Here is a 24,291-nt window from a genome sequence, read left to right on the forward strand (position 1 = left end):
TTTTTTGCACAAGTTTTAGCTTTTACGGAGACCTGGCTAAAGCCTGATAATTAAAATTCTGAGGTTTTTTCAAATAAATATGCTGTTTATCGGCGTGATCGCATATCTAGAGCGGGAGGAGTCCTTATTGCTGTTGAATCTAACCTATCATCTGAGTTGATTTCGCTGGACAATATCTCTCATATCGAATTCATAGCAGTTAGGCTTTCATTCGGTAGCTATAGCGTAATTGTTTGCTGTTCGTATATACCACCTCGTTCGGATATGGATGTTTATGCTAGTCATAGCGTTTGGTCCCCTGTTTCTCAAAAGCATATAAAGCGTCTTGAGTCAGTTCAAAAGCAATTTTTGATATTTGCATTACGCGGCCTTAATTGGGACTCAAGTCTCCACCTTCCTCCATACAGAAGTAGACTTCTTCTTATTAACTTACCCACTCTGGAAAATCGGAGAATATTACTGGGGGTATTGTTCATCCATAAGCTCTTTATTGGAGAAATTGATTCTGCGGACCTCCTAAGCCGCTTGTATTTTGCGGCTCCTCCTAGAGTACCCAGACACTACTTTCCTTTCTATTTACCCCATTGCCGACGAAACTTTGCTAAAAATAATCCACTTCTTATCTGGTGCGCGCACTACGATGACTTGTATAGCTGTATCAGACTTGAATGTACTTTTCCACTATACGTAATGCAATACTTGCCTATCTAATTTAAGAGATACAAGCTAATTTAATTTGCCGGCATTTTATTCCTTCCATAAAAAACAGGAACTATCTCGCTTAAGGATGGAGGAACATTTATCAACATGTATCATTAAGAAGGAACAAGACAGTACTGTGTTGATTGGAATCTGGTGCATTCCAACAACGTAAAAAATATGCTTTTTCATGAGTCACTGACCGGAATCGTATGCATTCCGGCAGTATAATCTTAGGGGTCAGGCATCGAGCTGATTGGAATCCGGTGCATTCCAACAACACAGGTCATGTTACTTTTTTATGCCTTGTGATGGTGTATCCTCATTACACTACTCTTAGCACTGCCGGATTCCCATGACATGCTGATTGGAATCTTGTTGCATTCCAACAGGAAGATTGGAATCCACTGCATTCCGAAATCATGCTGAGCGGAATCTGATTCATTCCGCCAGTATAAGATTTCGGCATAAGATCTTATTTCTGCTCATATTTCTTATTAATATTATATTCTGTAATTAAAGAGTAATGTTCTTTAATATTTCTTTGTTTGTAATATAACATTGTTGAAATCTCGATATATCTTAAATTTTATCTTTTGAGTTCTATATTTATATATCTTTTATATTATGCAGTCGACCATAGTTTGTCCTCGACTTTAAATAATAAATAAATAAATAAATAAATAAGCTACAAGCTTGAAACTTGGAATAAAGTTCAGAACCCGATGACAATGCAAAAATAAGAAAAAACTCCGATAGGTGGCGCAAGGATCGAAATATTTAAAAAAATGGTATTTGGGGTCCGATTTGTTTCATATTTGGAACACATAATACATACATGAATAGAAAGCGATCCATGATAAATATAAGAAAAAAACTCCTATAGGTGGCGCAAGGATCGAGATATTCAAAAAATCGTTCTTGTGGTCCGTTTTGGTCCATATTTGAATAGAAAGATAGGATAGATAGGTGATGTCCGAAATGGCTCATATTTGAATCAAATATTACATACAATCCGGTAGAAGTGACATCAAAATATTTTGGAGTTCGAGGAGGGACAAGCATACGTGGCACAGAGTCGAGTAAATTCTTTGGAAGGACTATGTATTGAGGACTTAGATTGTAACAAATTGTCAGGAAAGAGTCCTTGTAATAATGAGTCACTAAATGAACTAAATATAATGAGAAATAATAGGCAATTAAATAAAGACTAAAAACTTGAAAATAAAATAATCAAAAATTTTTTTTTTAAGTTCAACGGTTTTATTGAAATCAATACTTACATGAAGTATTAATAATACTACAAGGTAGAAAGTACTTAGGAAGGTCCTAGGCACTAGTCATCACATTCCTCATGTTGTTGTTGTTGTTGCAGCAGTGCTTCGCCCCATTCCAATATGTGCGACCGATCACAAATTGTCATCAATATCCTCAAACGGGAGTCCAAGGAAACTTGCTGTTTAAACAGTGGTGGACCATAATGTGAGGGGTGTTAGAGGCATTGGTTCCACATTACAATTAAAGAGATGGTTGGTGTCATATGGGGAAAATTGCAAGCAGGGCATACATTTTGTATGTCGGGGTTGATTATGGATAGGTAAGAGTTTAACCTGTTACAGTATCCAGATCGAACTTGAGTTAGAGTGAGTCGCGTTTACCTTGGGAGTGTGCGTTCCTCTTCCGCAAGGTTTGGGAACTGTTATTTGAGTACTAGATTCACCGGGAAATTCCTGGCATAAAGGTCCGACGCCTGTTTCTGGAGTTCACTGAGGACCTGCTTGAGTTTTTTTGCTTCATACGGCTGAGTTCTCAGGCGCCGTATTTCCTCGTAATGCTTACGGAGATGACTCCTTAAGCCCCTGGGCGGTATTAGCTCATCAATCAGATATCTGTTGGGATGCCCAGGTTTCTGGGTATTCCACGGGAACTGTTTGGTTAGCTTCTCATTTCTCCCCCTGATGGGGAGTATTCTCGCCTCATTATGTAGATGGTGTTCTGGGGACATAAGAAGACAGCCCCTGGCGGTTCTGAGAGCAGTATTTTGGCAAGCCTGTAGCTTCTTCGAGTGTGTAGTTTTTAGGCCTGGCGACCATATAGGGCACGCGTAGCATGCCAATTGCTTTGTAAGTGGTTATGAGCGTTTCTTTTTCTTTTCCCCAGGTACTGCCAGCACGAGAAATGAGGATTTTATTACGGCTCTGGATTTTCGGTACAATTGCGACTGCACGCTCACCAAAATGTAGATCTTGATCAAACGTTACACCTAAGATATTGGGGTGTGGGACAGTCGACAACGTACTGCCATCGACGTGGATGTTCAAAATGGTCAACATTTGGGACGTCCATGTTGTAAATAAGGTCGCGGAGGATTTAGTCGGTGATAATACCAGGTTTCGCGAGGCGAAAGAACTGGCGAGATCAGGGAGGTAGCCGTTTATTCTGTTGCAAAGCTCATTGATCTGTGGGCCTGGGCCTGTGGCAATTATTGTGCAGTCATCGGCGTAGGAAACGATAGTAACTCCTTCTGGTGGCAAAAGTAGCTTTGATATGTAGAAGTTAAACAAAAGTTATCAATCTAGGGCGTTGATCAGACAATTAAATTAAAGCGTTGGAAGCGTCAAATTTTTATTGATAGTCATATATTAGACCAACTGAACCTTAATAATGTTATGCTACGCCTCACTAAACGCTCAACGCTTTTATTTAATTGTCTGATCAACGCCCTAGATTGATGAGGATTTTGATGACTAGTACCTAGGAACTACCTAATAATTTTCTAGCATTTAGTATTATTATTACTTCATGTAAGTATTGTTTTCAAAAAAACCGTTTAACTTAAAATTTTTTTGAATTATTATATATATATAGATTCAATAGTTTTACCAGCTGGAAATTGTGTTGGTTAAAATAAAGTTGTGGTAAAAAAACATATTTTTCCCGTAAACAGGGGTTTGGCCAATTTTTTCTTTAATGATATGCATATCAAAATAAAGACCATTTAACCACCTTCATAGCAATACTAAGATTTTTGAAACGTGTAGCGAAACTTCGGAAATATTGGGTTTTTCATATTTTCGAAGTTCTCACTTTTCACCTCGTAAAACAGCTGTTATACTAAATTTCTCAAAAAAAAAAATCAGCCCTTCAAATAAGGGAAAAGGGGGGTCCCTGACCACATTTTTTCTCTCTTAATTTTCTGAACGCGTCAACAAAAAAAAATAAAATATCGAAATGTAGAATTTCGAACTTAGAAAGCCGATATCTATTTTTTGTAGGCTAACGTAGGAAAACGGAGATAGTACTTTTTATACTTAAGCCTCAATCTCCTCAAAAAAGTTGGTTTGGTCCAATACCCAGAAAAAAAGTTGATTTCGTCTCATAGTGTTATTAATATCATCCTAAAAATACCAATAAAATATATTAAAATATAACAGTCGCTCTTGATATTCAGATATTTCTCTTACGATAGTCATAAAAACAAAGTAGTGAGCACATAGAATCTCTCTATAAAATTAGCATTTTCATAATATTGAGAATTTGTACCTGTTGAAATGACCAATGAAATCAGTACATTTAACAAAAAATCAGTCAGATTGATTGTGTCTGGCGTTTTTACAGAATATTGTTACCTTGAGGCCCACAATTGTTTGTTACTAAAGAAGTTTGCCCCTTGACAAAAAACTTCTTTGAATCAACCATAGACCTATCAATTTTGCTGAATAACTGTTAACTCAAGAACAGTAAACCTGTATTGTTGATTTAAGTAGCTTTGTTTCTTTCGGTGTATATAAACTAACATGAGAAATTACAACAGGATTGTTCGCAACAAAGCGGCGGAGAAAGCTAAACACGTTCATCATAATCAACCACAAGAAACTACAGACGGTGTTCCAACGGGTAACAAAGGCCAATCGAGTAACAATGTTCTGGATAATATTGAATGTAAAAGCAATGATATCAGGTCCTCCAAAAAATTTGATGGTACTAACAACTCAAGCAACAATACAACGTCGGTCATAGCACATGCTCCTGCAGCATTGCAGCAACATCAAAACCAAAATATTCTTTCCACAACAGTGCCAACCATAGGAGCTGCCACCAATGAAATTATCAATAATAATGACATGGAACATCGTCCGGCTGGATATAGCATAAACGGTATATTGGGCTTACAACAGGTTACCAACCTTAATAATATTAAAAGGAAAAAGAATAATGTTCACGGTGAGTTAATTTTTATACGTAGGGTAGGATATAATGAATTTCGCTTAAAGTATTTCCAGGTTTATTGATATTTGTAGGTAGATTCGTGTGAAGAATTCCACATAAGTGAGGAAATCTTCTGACTGTCTTTCACCAGGAAGTGGCTAGGGCGATTCTTTTGCATATGGTTTAAGCAGCTCAATACTTCCGGCCCCGGATAATGAGAAACCCCTTTTTATTAGCGACCACGGCAAAGGTTTAAAGGCTTGTGACCGAATGACCATCCCCTTAATTGGACTACTGCTGATGCCGGCTTTCTTGCGAAAGCAAAATCTAACATAATCTCCATTAAAGAGATGCCTGGATAAAAGGCAACTAAGAGCTGTGAAGAAATAATCGACCGCTGTCCTCGCCATGACACCGACAAAAAAAAAAAAAAAAAACAAGTAACTACGGGACTGTCTTCATACCTTTCATGAATGGGGCCGAACAATAATCTTATCCCGCTCGTAATCTCCGAATAATCGGCGGTATAACATAAAAAATATATGGTGAATAGATGTAAATACCTAAGCGATTTTTTTTTTTTTTTTTTATAAAATAAAACAAGTAAGAACGGGACTTGGTAATATTATTTACTCAAAAGGTCCGCAGGACATGCCCACTGCGCTTGCGATGGCTCATGAAATAGAGAGCAACCGGTGGAGATACGAGTTTGCTAACTCCTTCGAAGGATTCACCTACAGGCACCCACAAAAAAGCACTTATTACAAACAGGCTTCCAGGGGGGGGGGGGGGGGGGAAATAGAAGTCCCGAGGGACCTGTTCCAATGGATGTATATCCATCGCTATCTCAGTACAAAAGAAATGTGCGAACAAACGACTTTACCCACTATGCTCGAAATCCCTCCCAACAGGGTAAAGGTCGAACCGCTGGTACAAGTGCGGGAAAGCAAGAGGGGCCCCCGGATCATGTGCAAAAAAGAAATCTTGAGAGCTCGGGTAAATCCAACAACGCGATTCCTCATAAAGCACTAAAGATAAATACCATTTCCGAGGAATCGGAGGAAGAAGAGTTTGATCGCGAGGACTATTTTTTAGAGTAGGAGCCTCTTCCCTCCCTTGTATAGAGAAGAGGCTGAACAATAAAACTGTTCTGAAAATTCTTTTGAATACCGACACTTCTAAAAATTACATAAATAATCTTTCAGTATTGAAAAACATTCAACAGGTAGATAAGCCTTTTAGAATTTAAACTGTTTCCGGGTCACAAATTATAACAAGGAAGTGCAAGGTACGAATTTTAGGACACATTTCTGAATTCTTTATTTTGTCCGGTCTGACTTCGTTTGATGCCATAGTTAGCTACGATTTTCTAAAAAAGACAAGTGCAAAAATTGATACGACGAGCGACACGCTGAAATATTTGGAGGGATCTGAAAACATAAAGTTTTTTAATGTAGAGATGTGTCGCATTTATTTGTTGATTCTGAGAATGTACCCTCTGAGGTTTTAGCTGAATTCGAAGATATGATTAAAAAAAAATAAAAGCGCGTTTGCCGACCCAAATTTAGGGTTACCTTTCCATACTAAAATAAAGGGATCGATTAGGACTACAACTGATGAGGCCATATACAGAGAGTCGTACCCCTACCCCATTGCATACACAAAATTTGTGAATGAAGAGATCCAGCGTCTTCTAAAGGATAATATCATCCAACCATCGCGAAGGCCCCTTAATATCCCGATATGGGTTGTAAAAAAGAAAACAACAAATGAGAATAGTGACCTTGACTTGAGTTTGGTTATCGATTTTCAAAAATTAATTAAAGTAACCATCGCCGATAGATGCCCGATGCCGGAAACCTCCCCAATTTTATCAAATCTGGGCACTGGGAAATACTTTTCAACCTTAGATTTGAAGAGCGGGTTTCATCAAATTTTGCTTGACCCAAGGGACCACGAGAAGACTGTGTTTTCTATTAATAATGGAAAATGTGAATTTTGTCGTCTACCTTTCGGATTAAAAAATGCCCCAAATATATTCCAAAGGGGAATCGATGACGTTTTGAGAGACGTCATCGGAAGAATTTGTCATGTTTATATGAACGAAGTGATTTTTTACTCAGCTACGAAAGAATAACACCTAAAGTATTTAGAAGAGGTCATTCAGAAATTGGAGAGAGGTAATATGCGCATCTCTGCGAAAAAATCAAAGTTTTTATGAAAGAAGTCGAGTTTTTGCGATTTATTATTAATGAAAATGGCATTAAAACATGTCCAAAAAAGGTTAATGATATCCTTCAATATAAGAGACCAGAATCTCTTCGGGCTCTTCGGTCATTCCTTGGACTATCTGCGTACTACAGACGGTTCATCCAAGACTACGCCCTTATTGCCAAACCACTCACCAAATATTTAAGGGTTGATAACGGAAATGCAAAAAAAAACAATCCAGAAATATTAAAATACAGTTAGACGAAGAAGCAGTAAGTGCATTCGAACGCATTAAGAGGACTCTAGGTTCGGAAGATGTTTTGTTGCAACATCCCGGCTTCGGAAAACCCTTTGAACTTTCTACTGATGCATCAAGTGTGGCAATAGGTGCTGTCTTGTCTCAGAATAATAGACCCATAACATTTATTTCAAGGACGTTATCGAAAACAGAAGAGTCATAAGCGACAAATGAAACGGAGCTTCTGGCAATCATATGGGCTCTCCAAAATTTGCGGAATTGTCTTTATAAGCTGGCGATATCCGGATATTTACAGATCACCAACCCCTTATTTTTACAGTATCTGAAAGAAACGCCAATAGTAAAATTCAAAGAAGGAAAGCTTTTATAGAAGAGTTTTCTCCACAGTTTTTCTACAAATCAGGGAACCAAAACGTTGTAGGTGATTCATTATCACGTCAATCCATGAATGCAATACAAAATATAGCTAGTTCAACGGCAGCTACCTTTCACATCGAAGAATCTTACAGGGTCACAATTAGATCAGTTGTAACTCCAATTAATACCTTTAAAAATCAGATCCTTATCTCAGAGGGTAACCCGAGTCATAAAAGAAAAATTATTTTTAAAAACAGAATCAGACATACCATAAGTTTTAATACTACGAATGAGTTGATGCACCTGATGAGATCAGCCATTGACCCTAACACAGTAAACGGTATTTACTGCTCGTTAGAAGTGTTGGATAAAATACAAGATACGCTTATAGAAACCTTTCCTTCGGTGAAATTTAAACATACTAAAAAAATGGTTATAGATATTTTTAACGAAAACGACAAGCAGGTAATTGTCAATACTGAACACAACAAGGCAACCAGGCATTACAAAGAGAACCTTTGTCAAATTTTGAACCAATACTATTTCCCAGAAATGAAAGAAATGTTAAAGTCCGTTAGGAAAGGTTGTGTGACGGACTTTTCCTTACGCCGGTGTATGCTCAGTCCGTCCAGAATCCCTGTGGGAATAGAGAAGAATCCCTATCATCTCCTTTTAAAGAGTAAGATCCTGTTTGGTGTTTAAATGTTATAAAATCTTTATTCAAATCAGTTGCAAATCTACCCTTAAAGTTACGGCGACGGAGGTGGGAAACCACCGTCGGTTCTACGCCGATGGCGTTGGGAAAACCTCCACCGGAACTATGCTTAAACTAAAATCTCAACCTACTCGTAAAGAAAACGGAGGTGGATAACCACCACTTTCTCCCAGTCGGTGGAGTTGGTAAAACCCCCACCGAGTATAAAACTTAAAGATACCCTGCTCCTCCTGATGGTTGCGGAGGTGGAAAAACCACCATAACCCCTCTAACGATGGTTGATGGAAAAATCCCAGGAGTCCTATTCACCGTTAAAAAGGCGTTAGCAGGCTACTACACCCAGCTGGCTACTGCTCAAATTCGCGAAATTTTTTCGCCCTTTTATACTTGTCCACGCGCAGGTGGACAGTTATCCTGCAAGAATAAATCTTACTCATTATATGTATTAACATAAGGTATCCTACGTTTAACGGTATTATTCTACCCATATATCCAATTATCTACTTGCATATAAGTATATATTTCTAAATTACATATGTAGTGATTCCCCCTGGACTGCCCCCAGCATGCGAGTTCATTGGTACGCATCTCCAGTTAGTTAGCATAGTTACTTTCAATTTCCCTCTGCTGCTGCTTATTGTGCCTTGTTGTTGTTAACGAGTTGGTTGCCCTTCGTAAGTTACTTGCAAGTGTAATGTTTATGGCTGCCTAGTATCCACGCTGTGTTGTTGGTATGCTGAGGTGACGTCTTTCAAGTACATTGCATTTTTTTGTTTCCTCTTTGTGCGATGTCCGCCATGGCGGCTCGCTTCAATGCCTGTTGTGATTGGTTGCAATTTCTTTGTATACGATACGTATGTTTGTACGTTTTTGGTTCTCTTGCAGTGGGAACTTGTGTGTGTTGCTTATTGCGTTGCTGTATTCCCATCATTATTTAGAATTCCAGAAGGTCCGTTGGTCTCAATGCAAAGCCAAAGTTTTTCCCGTTTTATCTCTATGCAAAATATAATATCCAGTCAAAATATTTGCCATATGCGGGCATAGAAAATTATGTTTTTGCGAAACAATAAATATATAAGTGTATATTAGGGTGTTTCAGAAAAATTATTATTTTATGTGTGCAAGTTCAATTTATATAATTCAGGTTTATATGCTTTACATGCTTTATGCGCTGATATAAATTCATTGTGATATATTTGGTATTATCTAGTCTAGGTTCGAACGTGTGGGCCCCAAAGCCTCCCCTCACCTGCCGCAATGTGACTTACTGTCACCATTGTAAAATTCGATTTCTCGTAGAGGTCAATGCTTGCGTTCTTTATGGGTAATCTCTCACGATCTGGGCCTTGTCGCTTTTGACTTACCACGCTTGCGGGGTGAACGTATTCTTCTTTCTGTTTCCGGGCTTGCTTCGTCTTCTACAGTCGCATGATGGTATGCTTTTAGCTCGCTTATATGTGCCGTTCTCCTTTTGCATATATTTAGCTTGTCTAGCTCGACGATTACGGGCTATACGAAGTTCGTTACACGATGAGGTCCACTGTATATGGGTGCTAACTTTGCTGCGAAGTTTTCCACTGTCTTGGACAGCTGATGCTCTTTTACTAGTACCAAGTCGCCCACCGCCGGTTGCCACTGTCTCCTACGTAAATTATAATGCCTTGCCTGCTCCGATGATGCTTGCTGTTGTCTTCGACGTACCATCTGATATACCTCTTTCATTTTCGCCATCTTTTCACTGAGAGCCACCTTCTCCTCACTTGTGCCAAATTTTTGCTCATTGTAGAGAGCGTTGGGGATCCTCGGTTCCCTACCCTGTACCACGAGTGCTGGACTGTAGCCTGTTGACCCGCATACGCTTGTAGTCAGTGCTAGTGTGATCTCTGGCAACAACTCATCCCATGTCTCATGCTCCTTCCCAGTGAACTGCGCTATCATCGTCTTGATGTTACGATTCGTCCTCTCCGTCGGGTTCGCTTGCGGTGTGTACGGTGCCGTTAGCTGGTTTTTGTTGTTGTTGTAGCAATGCTTCGACCCACCTAACAGCCGCGGCCGATCATAGATTGTCATCAATATCCTCTAACGGGAGTCCAAGGAAACTTGCCGTTTGGATAGGTAAGAGTTTAACCTGTTACAGTATCCAGAACGAAGTTGAGCAAGAGTGACACGCGTTTCCCTGGGGAGTATGCGTTCCTCTTCCGCGAGTTTTGGATACTTTTCTTTAAGTACTGGATTCACCGGGCAATTCCCGGCATAAAGGTCCGACGCCTGTTTATGGAGTTCACCAAGCACCTGCTTGTGTTTTTTCGCTTCATATAACTGGATTCTCAGGTGCCGTATTTCCTCAAAATGCTTACGGAGATGACTCCTTAAGCCCCTAGGCGATGCTGGTTCATCAATCAGATGTCTGTTGGGTTGCTCAGATTTCTGGGTATTCAACAGGGACTGTTTGGTCAGCATCTCATTTCGTTCCCTGATGGGGAGTATTCTCGCCTAATTATGCAGATGGTGTTCTGGGGACATAAGAAGATAGCCCGTGGCAATTCTGAGAGCAGTTTTTTTGGCAGGCCTGTAGCTTCTTCCAGTGGGTAACTTTTAGGCTTGGCGACCATATGGGTGACGCGTAGCACGTAATCGGCTCGCTAATTGCTTTGTATGTAGTCATGAGCGGTTCTTTATCTTTTCCCCAGGTACTGCCAGCGAGGGATTTGAGGATTTTGTTACGGCTCTGAATTCTCGGAACAATTGCGGCTGCGTGCTCACCAAAATGTAGATCCTGACCAAACGTCACACCCAAGATTTTGGGGTGTAGGACAGTCGGTAGCGTAGTGCCATCGAAGTGGATATTCAAAATGGTCGACATTTGGGACGTCCATGTTGTAAATAAGGTCACGGAAGATTTAGTCGGTGATAATGCCAGGTTTCGCGAGGCGAAAAAACTGAAGAGATCTGGGAGGTAGCCGTTTATTTTATAGCATAGCTCATCAATCTTAGGGCCTGGGCCTGTGGCCATTATTGTGCAGTCATCGGCGTAGGAAACGATTGTGAATCCTTCCGATGGTGAAGGTAGCTTAGATATGTAAAAATTAAACAAAAGTGGGGATAGGACACCACCCTGTGGCACCCCTTGTTTAATTCTCCTTGGTTTTGAATATTCGCTTCTAAATTGCACCGATGCCTGCCAACCACCCAGATAATTTGCGGTCTACCTTTTAAGACATGGGGGAAGGGTAGACCCTTTCAGGTCTTGCAGCAACGAGCCATGGTTGACCGTATCAAAAGCTTTTGATAGGTATAGCGCTACGAGTACTGTTCTATTTTGGGGTATTGATTTAAACCGCAATTTATCTGGGTGCTAATGGCATTTAGCGCGGTAGTAGTGCTATGGAGTTTTCTGAAGCCATGCTGATGAGAGGCTAGCTGCAAATTTGCTTGGAAATAAAGGAGCAAAATGGCTTCACGCGTCTTTGCTACTGGCGATAGGAGAGATATCGGACGATACGACTCTACTATGTTAGCTGGTTTCCCAGGCTTTAGTAGCGGGACCACCTTGGCCATTTTACATTTTTCGGGTATGACAAAGGTTGAAAGAGACAGGTTGAAGACATGCGCTAAATATTTGAAACCCTCTTTCTCTAGGATTTTAAGCATCGGCATGGATATGCCGTCTGGGCCCACTGCTTTGGATGGTTTAGCACTACCAATGGCGTCCTCAACTTCTTTAGCGGTGATGGTGATTGGTGACGTGCTGAATTTGTGTTTATGTGCGTGTCTGTTGGCTCTCCATCTATCTTTGTCGACCGTAGGATGCGTTATATATTGTCGGCAGAAAGCGCTCGCGTACTTTTTCGCATCTGACAGCACTTTGTCGCCAAAGGCGATGGAAACTTTGTCTTTGTGCTAAGTTGGATTCGATAGGGACTTTACGGTGGACCAAAGTTTAGCCCCACCGGTAGAGAGGTTACAACCTCTTAGGTGCTCCTCCCATTTCGCCCGCTTGTGTTCGTCCAGAAGCAATCTGATGCGTTGGTTTATATCCCTTATTTGGGGGTCGCCTGGTTCAAGCTGTCTTATAAGGTCACGTTCTCTCGCTAAGTTTGCGGCATCCGCCGGGAAGTGGGGCCGGATTTCGGGAATTCTCCCGGCGGGAATGAAACGTGCCGAGGCGGGTTCAATGACCTTACGGAAGGCACGCTCCCCTTGGCGGGCATCAGTCGGGATAGGGAGGGCAGCAAAGCGGTTGTCTGTAAAAGATTTATATTCTTCCCACTTTCCTTTTTCGATGTTTAATAAAGTGCGTTTTTCGGTGACAATGAAGTCGGCGGTACGCTCGAGCGAAATTAGTATAAGCAGGTGGTGGGATGACAATGTTAACATCTGCTGCCAGTTTACGCGTTCTGCGCTCACGATTGGGATATCTGGCGAACTGTGACAGCTTCCTACCATACGTGTGGGGGCATCTCCGTTTATTGTGCAGAACGTCGTTTCTTCTATTTGATCCGCCAACATCTCACCCCTACTGTCCGCCCGCAAGTTTGAGTGCCATAGATCGTGATGGGAATTGAAATCGCCTAAGATAATGCGATTGTTGCCAGTGAGTAAGGCTCTGTCATTAGGGCGGAATCCAATGGGGCAACAGGTGGCAGGAGGGATGTAGATGTTGATGATTTCTAGGTTTGCAACGCCTGACCGGACAGATAGGCCTTGACGTTCTAAGACATTGTCCCTGCGGTCGATGCCAGGATCAAATATATAATATTGCACAGAGTGGTGTATGATAAAAGCGAGGCCGCCTCCATTTCCGCTCTCGCGGTCTTTCCTGTGGACATTATACCCAGAGCAGGTCTGCAATGCAGATCTTGCTGTGAGTTTAGTCTCTTGAATCGCAGCAATGCGGATGTTGTGCCGCTTCATGAAATCGACTATCTCCGTAATCTTTCCAGTTAGTCCATTACAGTTTAACTGCAGAATTCCGAAGTGCATAAGGGGAGACGCCGCAACGGGGGTAAGTGACGGGTGACTACGCCTGGGTTGTGGAAGGCCAGGACGCAATTGCAGTTGTGGCTCTGGAACTGGGCGTCCTTGGGCAAGCATTGTGGTACCCGGATGGTTTGGGTTTGCGACCTGGCAACATGGCGCGATGAAACCCGTCGGGGGTTGCCGTCGTGTAGACCAGAACATCTAGGAAAGTGGCACCACCCAAGGCAGGAGCTGCATTGGGCGGATGTCGCAAAAATATATATTCTGTGCTGGCAAACGGTGCAAACGGAGGTAGGGACTAAGAGTCTGTTTCCCTGACCTACACGATTGCTGGCGGAAAAGAGGGGGGAGAAGACCGGGGCAAGGGCTGATGCTCAGCATTGCTACCGACTCTACTACGAAGGTAGTAGTTATGAGTGGTAGCAGCTGTTTGAGTTGTTGGCGCCGTGGGGCGCGAGCAGCAGCGGGTGGAGGGTAGCGGCGGGGGGTGCTTAGACTACGGGACGCCTTTGGCCTTGAACAGCAAGGAGCCACAAAAGATTTATAAAAGTTACGTGTTAGTGGACGTCGGCTTTTGGGATCAAGCCCAGAACAACCTGTCCGATGCAACCATCCCTTACACGAGAAACTGAACAGAGTATGACCGTCCTAAAAAGATTCTTTTCCGGCAGATGCAGCAAAAACATTTCCCAGGACCGGGGTCAGGAGACGGACCCGGATTGGATTCGATGCCTTCCCGTAGTAAGAGAATATGCAGCAGTCCTGCTGCAAGGAGCTGCTGGGAGGATGACTATTTGTGGGAGGGACGCAACAAATTAAGTGGGGTCACACTGAAATGACAGTCCTTGGTCGGGAAAAATCCCGAGTCGCTCCTGTACATAGAACCGACTGCCTTGGGAAGCGCCGTTAGCTGGTGCTTTATGCCGGCATCTTGTAAAAATGTCTTAAAATGCCTGCTGGTGAACTGTGCTCCATTGTCTGTGATTAGGATTTTTGGCGCGCAAAATCGCGCCAAAATCCTCTCCCTCATACCTCTGATCACATCCTCCGTAATCGCCTTCCATATTGCTTTGACCTCTATCCATTTCGAGAATCGATCCACGAAAACCAATGCCATTGTATTGCCATGCTTCGAACGAGGGAGTGGTCCAACGAAATTTGCACAAACGGTAGCAAACGGTTCATATAAAATCTGCGTGAGCATCTTACCTGCAGCTTGTTGCTGGCTGGGTTTGTAGACTTGGCATGCGTGGCACTGTTGCACGTACTTCCGTACGTCCCTGAACATCCGAGGCCAGTAATACCGCATCATTGCACGCGCGATGGATTTCCGTATCCCCATGTGCCCTGCGCTTGTTGTGTCGTCTGTACCGCATCCTCACCATCCATTTGACTTCCAATTCGTCTGTATAGTCTTCCTTCCTCTATGACGTATTCGAGAAACTTCTCTTGTGTCCTCGTTACTTCAGCCACCTTTGACGTGTACCACTTGCAACTCAAACTGTCTTCATGTGTCGTAAGGCTACCCAGCTGTTCCTCAAGTGGCTGCCTCGATAGTGCATCTGCGACCGCCTGTTGTTCTTCGGACCATTTCCACTTACTTTCTTTCTTCAAAAATGACGTCAGTGTGTGTGCAACTTGTTAAAAGTCGGGTACGGACCTCCGGTACCATGAATCTATCCCCAGAAATCGCCTTAACTGTCGTATGTTGTGTGGTGGCGTCAGCCCCTTGATAGCCGCAACTTTGTCGGGATCCGTGTGTATTCCTTCCTCGCTGACGACGTGTCCTAGATATTTCAAACTTTTCTTAAAAAACTCACATTTCTCTGGGTTGATGTTCAGATATCCGTAGCCGCCGGAATACTTCTCCCAGGTACTTTATGTGCTCTTCCAAGGTTGTGCTGGTGATGATGATATCATCCAGGTAGGCAAACGCATTTGGTGCCAACTCTGGGCCAATATCACGGTAGAGTGCTCGCTGAAACGTATCCGGAGCGGAATGTAGACCGAACGGCATCACTTTCCATTGATAAAACCCTCGGCCGGGCACGGTGAATGCTGTATACTTCTTGCTATCTTCTTCCACCGGGATTTGCAATAACCATTTTTGAGGTCCAGACTGCTGATAAAACGCGCGCTACGTAGTCTATCCAAAATATGTTGTATTCTTGGGAGTAGGTACGCATCTGGCACTGAGTGGGCGTTGAGCTGCCGATGGTCAACGCAGATTCTCCATTTGCCGTTCTTCTTCCGGGCTAGAACTATTGGTGCACTGTGTGGATTGTGCGATGGTTCGATGCACCCTTTCTCTATCAGCTCGTCTAACTCCTTGTTTATGATCTCCTGCATCTTTGCGTTCTTAGGGAAATTGATTTGATACCAACTAATATTACTACGACGACTGATTTTATTGTATCGACAATATCTTAAGTCTTGATCTTATTCAAATTAATAGTTTTACTAACAAGCTTAATAGAATTCTCAATATCCGAATGTTCTTTTCGTATTTCACCTGCTGATCGACATCATGTTCCGTTGTGTCTGAAGGTCGAATTTTACGAGTTTGTTCCGTTTAAATTTGACAACAAAATATCCTTTAAGTTTCAATCAATTCCTTTAGACTGGTGGCGAGTTCGCTCCGTTTGATATAAAGATGGTACTCTCGTCGACAATTTCTGTAAATCCGGTTCAACTTCTGCTCGCCGTTTTAGTCAGCGTGACGCATGAGTGTCTGTAACGATAAAACGTAATCTTTAAACTGATCATCTGCTCGTTGCGTAGGCTGCCGGATCTCATCATCTAGCTGCTCGAAATACCTCGAGCTCAGGAAAAATTTTAGAAAGTCCTTCTTGAAGGCTTCCCACTCTTGCCACTGCCTGTTGTTGTTCCGGTACCACACCGAGGCCTTGTCCTTCAGCAACTCAGGTAACGCTTGTGGGATGGAATCGCGACCAACTTCGTAACTGTCGGCCAGCTCCTCCACCCGTTCCATAAAACATAGCGGGTCATTGGCACCGTCATATTTCAGACCTCACTTACGTACTCGATCCATTATATGTGTATGTGATGCTGGTTGGTACATCGCGTATATCTGCTGCTCCTCGTTTCTGGGTGTATTGACCGGATCCTTTTTCTGCCCCATCGTTTGATTCGCGGCTAAAACGCCGCTGCTGCCTGGTAACGCTAGCTGGTTGCCAGGCCTTGGAGTTGTTGGTTTTGGATGCTGGGTCTCTAATTCGATGAAACGAGCCTCGAGGTTTGACTCGCTACCTTGCGCTTGAATGAAGCTAGCCAAGCGCTTTCGTAGCTCATCCACTCTTCCACTGCTCTCTAGTTCAAATTCTACCGCGTACTTCACCAGCTCCTCGCGTTTGAGTTAATAAACCAACGTGACTCTTGCCATTGTGTCTATGTGTCCCTCGTTGGTTTCTGTATGCTTATATCCTCCCTATCCTCTGTGGTCATCCTCGCGTTGTTACTTGTTTACCATGAGTCTATGTATTCAGGGTCGCTGCTCGGGCGCCATTTGTGACGGATTTTTCCTTACGCCGGGGTATGCTCAGTCCGTCTAGGATCCCTGTGGGAATATAGAAGAATCCCTATCGTCCGTTTAAAGAGAAAGATCCTGTTTGGTGTTTAAACGTTATAAAATCTTTATTCAAAGCAGTTGCAAAACTACCCTTAAAGGTGGAAAACCCACCACAATCCCTCTAACGATGGGGTTGGAAAACCCCCAAAGTTACTAAAATAAAGAACTCGTGAAACGGAAAAATCCCAGGAGTACTATTCACCGTTAAACATGGTGTTAATAGGCTACTATACCTAGCTGGCTACTGCTCAAATTCGCGAAATTTGTCGCCCTTTTATACTTGTCCACGAGCAGGTGGACAGTTATCCTTATAAATCTTACTCATTATATGTATTAACATAAGGTATCCTACGTTTAACGGTATTATTCTACCCATATATCCAATTATCTACTTACATATAAGTATTTATTTCTAAATTACATATGTAGTGATTCCCCCTGGACTGCCCCCCAGCATGCGAGTTCATTGGTACGCATCTCCAGCTTCAATTTCCCTCTGCTGCCTGTTTATTGTGCCTTGCTGCTGTCAACGAGTTGGTTGCCCTTCGTAAGTAACTTGCAAGTGTAATGTTTATGACTGCCTAGTACCCACGCTGTGTTGTTGGTATGCTGAGATGACGTCTGTCAAGTACATTGCATTTTTTTTGTTTCCCCTTTGTGCGATGTCCGCTTTGACGGCTCGCTTCAATGCCTGTTGTGCTTGATTGCAATTTCTTTGTATACGTATGTTTGTACGTTTTTGGTGCTCTTGCATTGGGAACTTATGTGTGTTGCTTATTGCGTTGCTGTATTCCCATCGTTATTTAGAATTCCAGCAAGTCCGTTGGTCTCAATGCAAAGCCAAAGTTTTTCCCGTTTTATCTCTATGCAAAATATAATATCCAGCCAAAATATTTGCCATATGCGGGCAGAGAAAATTATGTTTTTGCGAAATAATAAATATATAAGTTTATATTAGGGTGTTTCAGAAAAATGATTATTTTATGTGTGTAAATTCAATTTATATAATTCAGGTTTATATGTTTTACATGCTTTATGCGCTGATATAAATTCATTGTCATATACATTAGGGTGTTTTGAAAAATGATATATAATTTGTAATTGTAGATTATGTAGGTTCGAATGTGTGGGCCCCAAAGCCGGAGGATTTGGGTCCTCACAGTTGCTCTGTATGCCAGGTGTGCAAATATGACAGGAAAGCCAAGCAGCAGCTATTACGAGAAACGCCTATGCCTACCGAAATAGGTGAGATCCTACCCGTGGATATTTGGTCAACAGAGAATAACTTGTTTCTTACCTGCTTAGATAAATTTTGAAAATTGGCTATAGTAAAGCCAATTAAAACAAAATCTATAATAGATGTAAAATCAGGTCTTTTAGAGATTCTTACAATATCTGTACCAAAGATAATCGTTTGCGATAATGAAAGAGCTATCTGCTCAGAGACAATAAAAAATATGTTCACAAATTTAGGTATAAGCCACTATAAAGTACCTCCGCTTCACAGCAGAAGCAACGGTCAAGTAGAGAGATTTCAATCGACTCTGATTGAAATTGCCAGATGATTGAGGTGTGAGAACCCCACAGTGGAGTTGACGGAACTGGTGCTTACAAGCACTTCAAAGTATAACAATACCATTCACTCTACAACCGGCAAAAAGCCTTGGAGTATTATCAAATCCATTTCAGAGAAAGCGAAATCCGAAATTATTGATAAGTTGAAAGAGAATCAAAGTAGAAGTAATAAAATGCACAATAAGAAAAGTGAGAACAAAACAGTTAAAGAAGGAGAAAAAGTGCTTTTAAAGGTGAATCGTAGATTAGGGGGTAAAATTAAAAATATTTTCAAAGAGGTTGAAGTTAGAGAAGATTTAGGAACGACCGTTAAATTAAAAGACGTACGTATAATCCATAAGAATAACATTAAAAAATAAATCATATCTCTACAGGCACGTAGTGCATTCGGAAATATACGAGTACTCGTCATCTCCTATAATAGTTCTAAATCATGGGAGGGTAGCTATTCTGAAGGGATATTTCTTTATCATCCATACCGTTAATTTAACACAATATAAAGATTATTTGAAGGAAAATGAAGAACTCTACGAAGTCTAGGACAAGGAAAAGGGCGAAAAAACAATTTTGGATTACGATATAAACCAAATTTAAAAGCTTCTTTCTTAATTAAAAAAATCAAATTCGAAAAGATCTATTAATTTTATCGGATCTGTTTGGAAGCTTATATCTGGCTCCCCAGACCAAGATGATTTGGTGCAGTTGCATGCCACAGAAGAGGCTCTCATAGAAAACGGAAATACGCAAATTAACATTAGTCAAACTTTGCATGTTCAGATGAACGATATAACAAACAAAATCAATCAATTGATTAAAAGAACAAACGCAATACCATATGTGGGCAAAATTTCATCCAAATATGTCCACCCGTTCTTGCGTGATTGAGACACAAAGACAAACGTCTGGACATCCAAACATACAAACATCCAAACTTTCCCATTTATAACATACTAGCTTATGCCCGTGGGTTTTACCCCACGTTTCTATAAAAATATGCAGGCTACGCGTAACTAGCCATGGGTAAAACATGAGTTGGTAAGATTGACTTCTGCTACAGCTAATGACTGTTGTTTTATGATATATTTATATTTGTAACAGGATTCCCCTCGCGTATGTGAGGCTGTCAATTGAGTTGCAGAAGCTCTGAAGCTAAAGAGGTTTGCATTGTGCTCATCAATCCCTTGAATCGCAGCTAATGATCGTCCTTGAGCTTCATTGATAGGGATAGGAAATTTGAGGAATTTAAAATTTAAAAGAAAAATCAATCGATATCAATGTAATCCTTGGTTTTTGTTTTCGAAATTTTCCGATAAAATGAATTGCTTCAATGAAATTCGTAAAAGTTTTGTGATGAAAAGCCTTGTCCCACTACATAAGCGTGAAGAATCGAAATAACGAAGCATAAATATTATGATATTATGGGCCCTTTTCTAAAGATCAACCGATGAGGAGAAATTTCTGATGGCTCAAAAGAGCTAATAAACTCAATCGAATATGCACAGCTTGAGACTCATCCATGACTGTGTTAATAGAGTGATAAGTTGTCTTGGTTCTATTGATATTAACTTCCTCATTTTAAGGTGCCTAAAATGCCTTTTCTCAAAGCCATTTATAGTTTGTAAAGATATATTTAATATTTGGAAGAAACCTTCGCTATTGAAACTTCAGGTGATGTCATAATTTCTCAAAAACTTGCAGGAAGAGAAATCAAATTTGTTAGTAAAGAAATAGGAATTTTGCCATAATTAATTTCAAGAAGTTGTTTAGCAAAAGCTGCTGCTGAAGCATTTTCGCCAAAATGCCTTCTCATATTTCTAAAGAGAGTAAATTTTTGTACGTAAAAGCGTCTATAGACGAAAAAGCACTCATTTACTTCAACTGCGGCTGTTCCAGAAAGTAACAGGAAAGCACCATTGGGATGTTCATGCGCCTTAAATTCTTAAGGGTTTGGTCTAAAACTTGCAGCGAATGTTTATGAGTCATGGTGCACACATTGCACACCCTCACTTGGGCCTGCCCGTTTGCTTATGTTGCACATCGGTGTATCAGATGTTGGCCCACCACACAAAGGCTATTTAAACAGAAATGTTTTTTTTCCGGTTCCCCCAGGCGTATCCAAAAATACAAACCCTAAAGACAACATAAAAGAATACTAAAGGAATAGCAGCTAAACCCAACTCTAAACTCAAGCTTTACGTGTTGAAATAACCTAAGTTTTTAATACAGCCATAGTTCTGAAAGTCCCATTTGTCTTGTTTTTTTTTTTAAATCCATATATTACTGGTGCTGTTAGGACTTAACCTCATATAGCTCCTTACCAATTTTCATTATTCCATTTGTATGGTAGGTGCCACCCTCTTTTTTTTATATTGAAGTTATGTTTAGCCTATGACAATCTTTGGAAGGTTTCTGGTGGGTAATTCAAATTTAGTTGTGATCGGTCGATCCTTTAAGGCGTAACCCGATTTATACCTACATACAAACATTCATAATTTTAACTGTATATATATATAGGTAGAAGATGTGGATAGACTGAAGTTAACAAAACAATTTAAGGCCGGAAAATTATTAAACATCCAAAAGGAATAACAGCCAAACAACTATGTAGTCAAACTTTAGCTGTTATAATAACCTAAGTTTGTACGGCAGCCATAGTTCTGAACAATCCCATTTGTAGGGAAGGTGCCACGCCCTCTTTTCCCCAATTCCACATTTTACTGGAGGTGTTTGGGTTTAACCTCATATAGCGCCTTACCAATTATCATTATCCTACCATTACTACATCCAGAGATATGCAGTATGATAAATTCCATTTATATGGGAGGTGCCACGCCCCTTTCTCCCCCACCCAACATTTTATTGGGGGTGTTAGGGATTGACCTCATATAACTCCTTACTGAATTTCAATGTTCTAGCATGAATACCTTCAGAGTTAAGTATTACTTTATATTTATTTTGCATGGGAGGTGCCACTCCCCTTTTATATATCGATATTATTTTTAGCCTATGACGATAGAAGTAAGAAATATATTGTATTTAAGTTGCTATGATTAAGTAAAGAACAACGACTTCGAGTCGTCCAAAAAATTTTATTTTTTTGTCTCTCACAAGAGAAGCTGATAACTGGCGCCCAACGGCCTAGTCGCGTAAGTTTCCGCAAGTAGTCAAAGGCCCTCAAGTACTGCTCGCGATTCGTGTGAGGAATGCAAAAAGGATCATCAGCCTTGTTCGCCGCGGGATTACTAACGTAAGAATAAAATTAAATAATAAGTGAAACTTAGTGAAACTTGTAAAACTTTTGTAGTCTTTTTTTTAATTTTTAATCTTTTTAATAAGTGCAAATTTAACAAACACGCAAACAAAAATAATAACTAAGGTATTTAAGTAAATTTTTTTAATTCTTAAGAAAAAAGATAGCCTTTTAATAAGTGAAAATTTCAAAATTGAAAATATAATAAAACTTTAACCCTCTCTAGTTACACTGGTATTGATGCAGTACGACTCACCTGCTGTATATTTTTAACGTGGCACGCTGGAACTCACCAATTCGTGTTTTGGATAGATTTTTGCCGCATGCAAGTAGGCGGAGAACTCACAATGATGTATTTGGTTTATTCAACCCTTGTAAACACTTGCGAAAGGTATACTAATTTTTTAGATAAATTTGTGCAATTTTCGGTAGCCCAAAGAAAAAAACGATGATGGTGAAGATTTTCCAATTTTGGTAATTCGCACGAAAAAAAGATATATATGCCCGAACGGTGGTGGTTTTTTGACAGGTGCGGATCATGCCGGATCGCCATCCTGCACTTGCGGCGAATTCAAGTTGGTGGATTTGCGCGGCGGAAGCTGCGACACGTCCATGAGGATTCCCAGTGGGAAATTTAAAGTTAAATACAATGCATTGATTCTAGGGGATAATTCGATATAATATAGTTTTAGTTCGCCATGAAAATCTTCCACCTAATGAATGGAGCTTGGGTAGGGTCAACAATATATACCATGGAACTGATAAAAGAGTTCGAGTGGCCGACATTCGCACCCAAAGGGGAATGATAACGTGCCTCATTGTATAGTTAGTTGTTTTACCAAACTAACCTTTAGCGTTTATAATCTCTTTTAATTCAGTATATCCAACAACCCAAAATTCCGTGTTCGGATGGGTCCTTTCTGACCCATGTGTCCTTTAAGGCACAGCTACCCCTTAATGAGTACCGTTTCGCGTCTTCCGCTTTCGCGTGGGTCCTATCCGGCCCGGGTTTCCTTTCAGGCACAGCGACCCCCTAATGGGTACCGTTTCGCAATGTGTAATTTTTATTAAGTCAGTCTAAGTATTAAATTGAATTGAACTTAATATATGAATTATACTATCTGGGTAATTAATCATATAAGTCGCCGTTACATTATAACCCCTACGAGGCAGCAATTATGAATTTATAACGAATTATGAATTAAAGAAAAGAAAGTGCGAACTTCAAGCTGTGAAGTTGTGTTTTGATTTCTACTGTGCCTTATTTTGTCTTAAATAAATAAATTTGTTTGTTTAAATAATTATTGTGCTAAAAATAAGTGTAAACACGTTGTGTACTGCATTCGCAATTTAAAGTTCTGCTTTTCTTTACTAAAATAAATTGTATCTTAAAAATAATTGATAAAGTGTGTATATCCATACATACATACATATTTGCCGAGTCACTTTGCATATTTGTTGTTGCATTTGATTGGCATTTACATATTTTCAGTTTTCAATTGTTATTTGCTCGTGCACATTTACTTCATTTTCTTTTCACTGCCACAGCTGTTTGCATTGTGTGTTGTTAAGCGTCAGTTAATAGCGATCTTAAACTGCACATACAGTGATCTTCAAACTGCTCAAACAGTGATTTTCTTACTGTGATCTCCAAACTATTTTCACTGCCTCCGTCTGTTTAATCAATTTTACTTTAACTTATAATGTCTTGCAATTTTGTTAACTGCCAATTGAAAGGTGATACCGAGCGTTTCGTGTCGTGCTGGCTTTGTGATGAGCTTGCTCATATGAAGTGCGCTAGTTTGACAGCAAGGGTGTGTGATGCGATCAACGATAACAAGGGTGTGCGTTGGTCGTGCTTGAAATGCAGATCCACCGAAGTGGATCTTTTTAAGCTTTTCAAACATACCCGAAACGCATTCTCCGAAATCGGTAAGGAACTTTCTACATTAGGGGATAAATTCAAGTATTATGAAAACTTGTTTAAAACTTTCAAATGTATTACCGATTCAGCTGCTAATGCTAACAGCGACAGTCGTGACAGCAAACGAAAACGAACTGATGTCTCGGCTGGCGTATTGACCCTAGACCCCGTTCAAAACATCCAGAACCCAATCGTTCCTACACCTAGCACGATAGAATTAATAAACTTAGCATCTCCAAGTCCTCTTACAGTAGCGCCTTCAACATCAAAGGCACCTCCAACAAAACTAGCAGCTAGAAAAAATATTGAACCTGCAAACCGTTCTCAGGCGACTGAGCCTGGAACTAGGAAGTTGGTTGTAGTCCCTCCTAAAAAATCGATATTCGTGTCAAGATTCGACAGGGATACTACTGAGGAGGATCTGAAATCGTATATCTTCTCAAAAAGGAAAACCCATGACGTAACAATTCGGAAATTTAATTTTAGTTATGAAAGAAACGTATCTTCCTTTAGATTAGATGTA

General features: G+C 40.7%; 1 protein-coding gene across 1 annotated transcript in view; it reads left to right on the forward strand.

Annotated features, from left to right (window-relative positions):
* The window catches only part of LOC137234912 (paired box protein Pax-5-like), a 2,462,599-nt gene that overhangs the window by 1,761,662 nt on the left and 676,646 nt on the right, over nucleotides 1-24,291 (forward strand). Inside the window, exon 6 of the mRNA XM_067758234.1 lies at nucleotides 4,514-4,923. Within this exon, the coding sequence (XP_067614335.1) occupies nucleotides 4,514-4,923 (410 nt within the window). The remainder of the gene's footprint in view (nucleotides 1-4,513; nucleotides 4,924-24,291) is intronic.

This window comes from Eurosta solidaginis, chromosome X (assembly GCF_040869045.1).
Source record: "Eurosta solidaginis isolate ZX-2024a chromosome X, ASM4086904v1, whole genome shotgun sequence".
Classification (NCBI taxonomy): domain Eukaryota; kingdom Metazoa; phylum Arthropoda; class Insecta; order Diptera; family Tephritidae; genus Eurosta; species Eurosta solidaginis.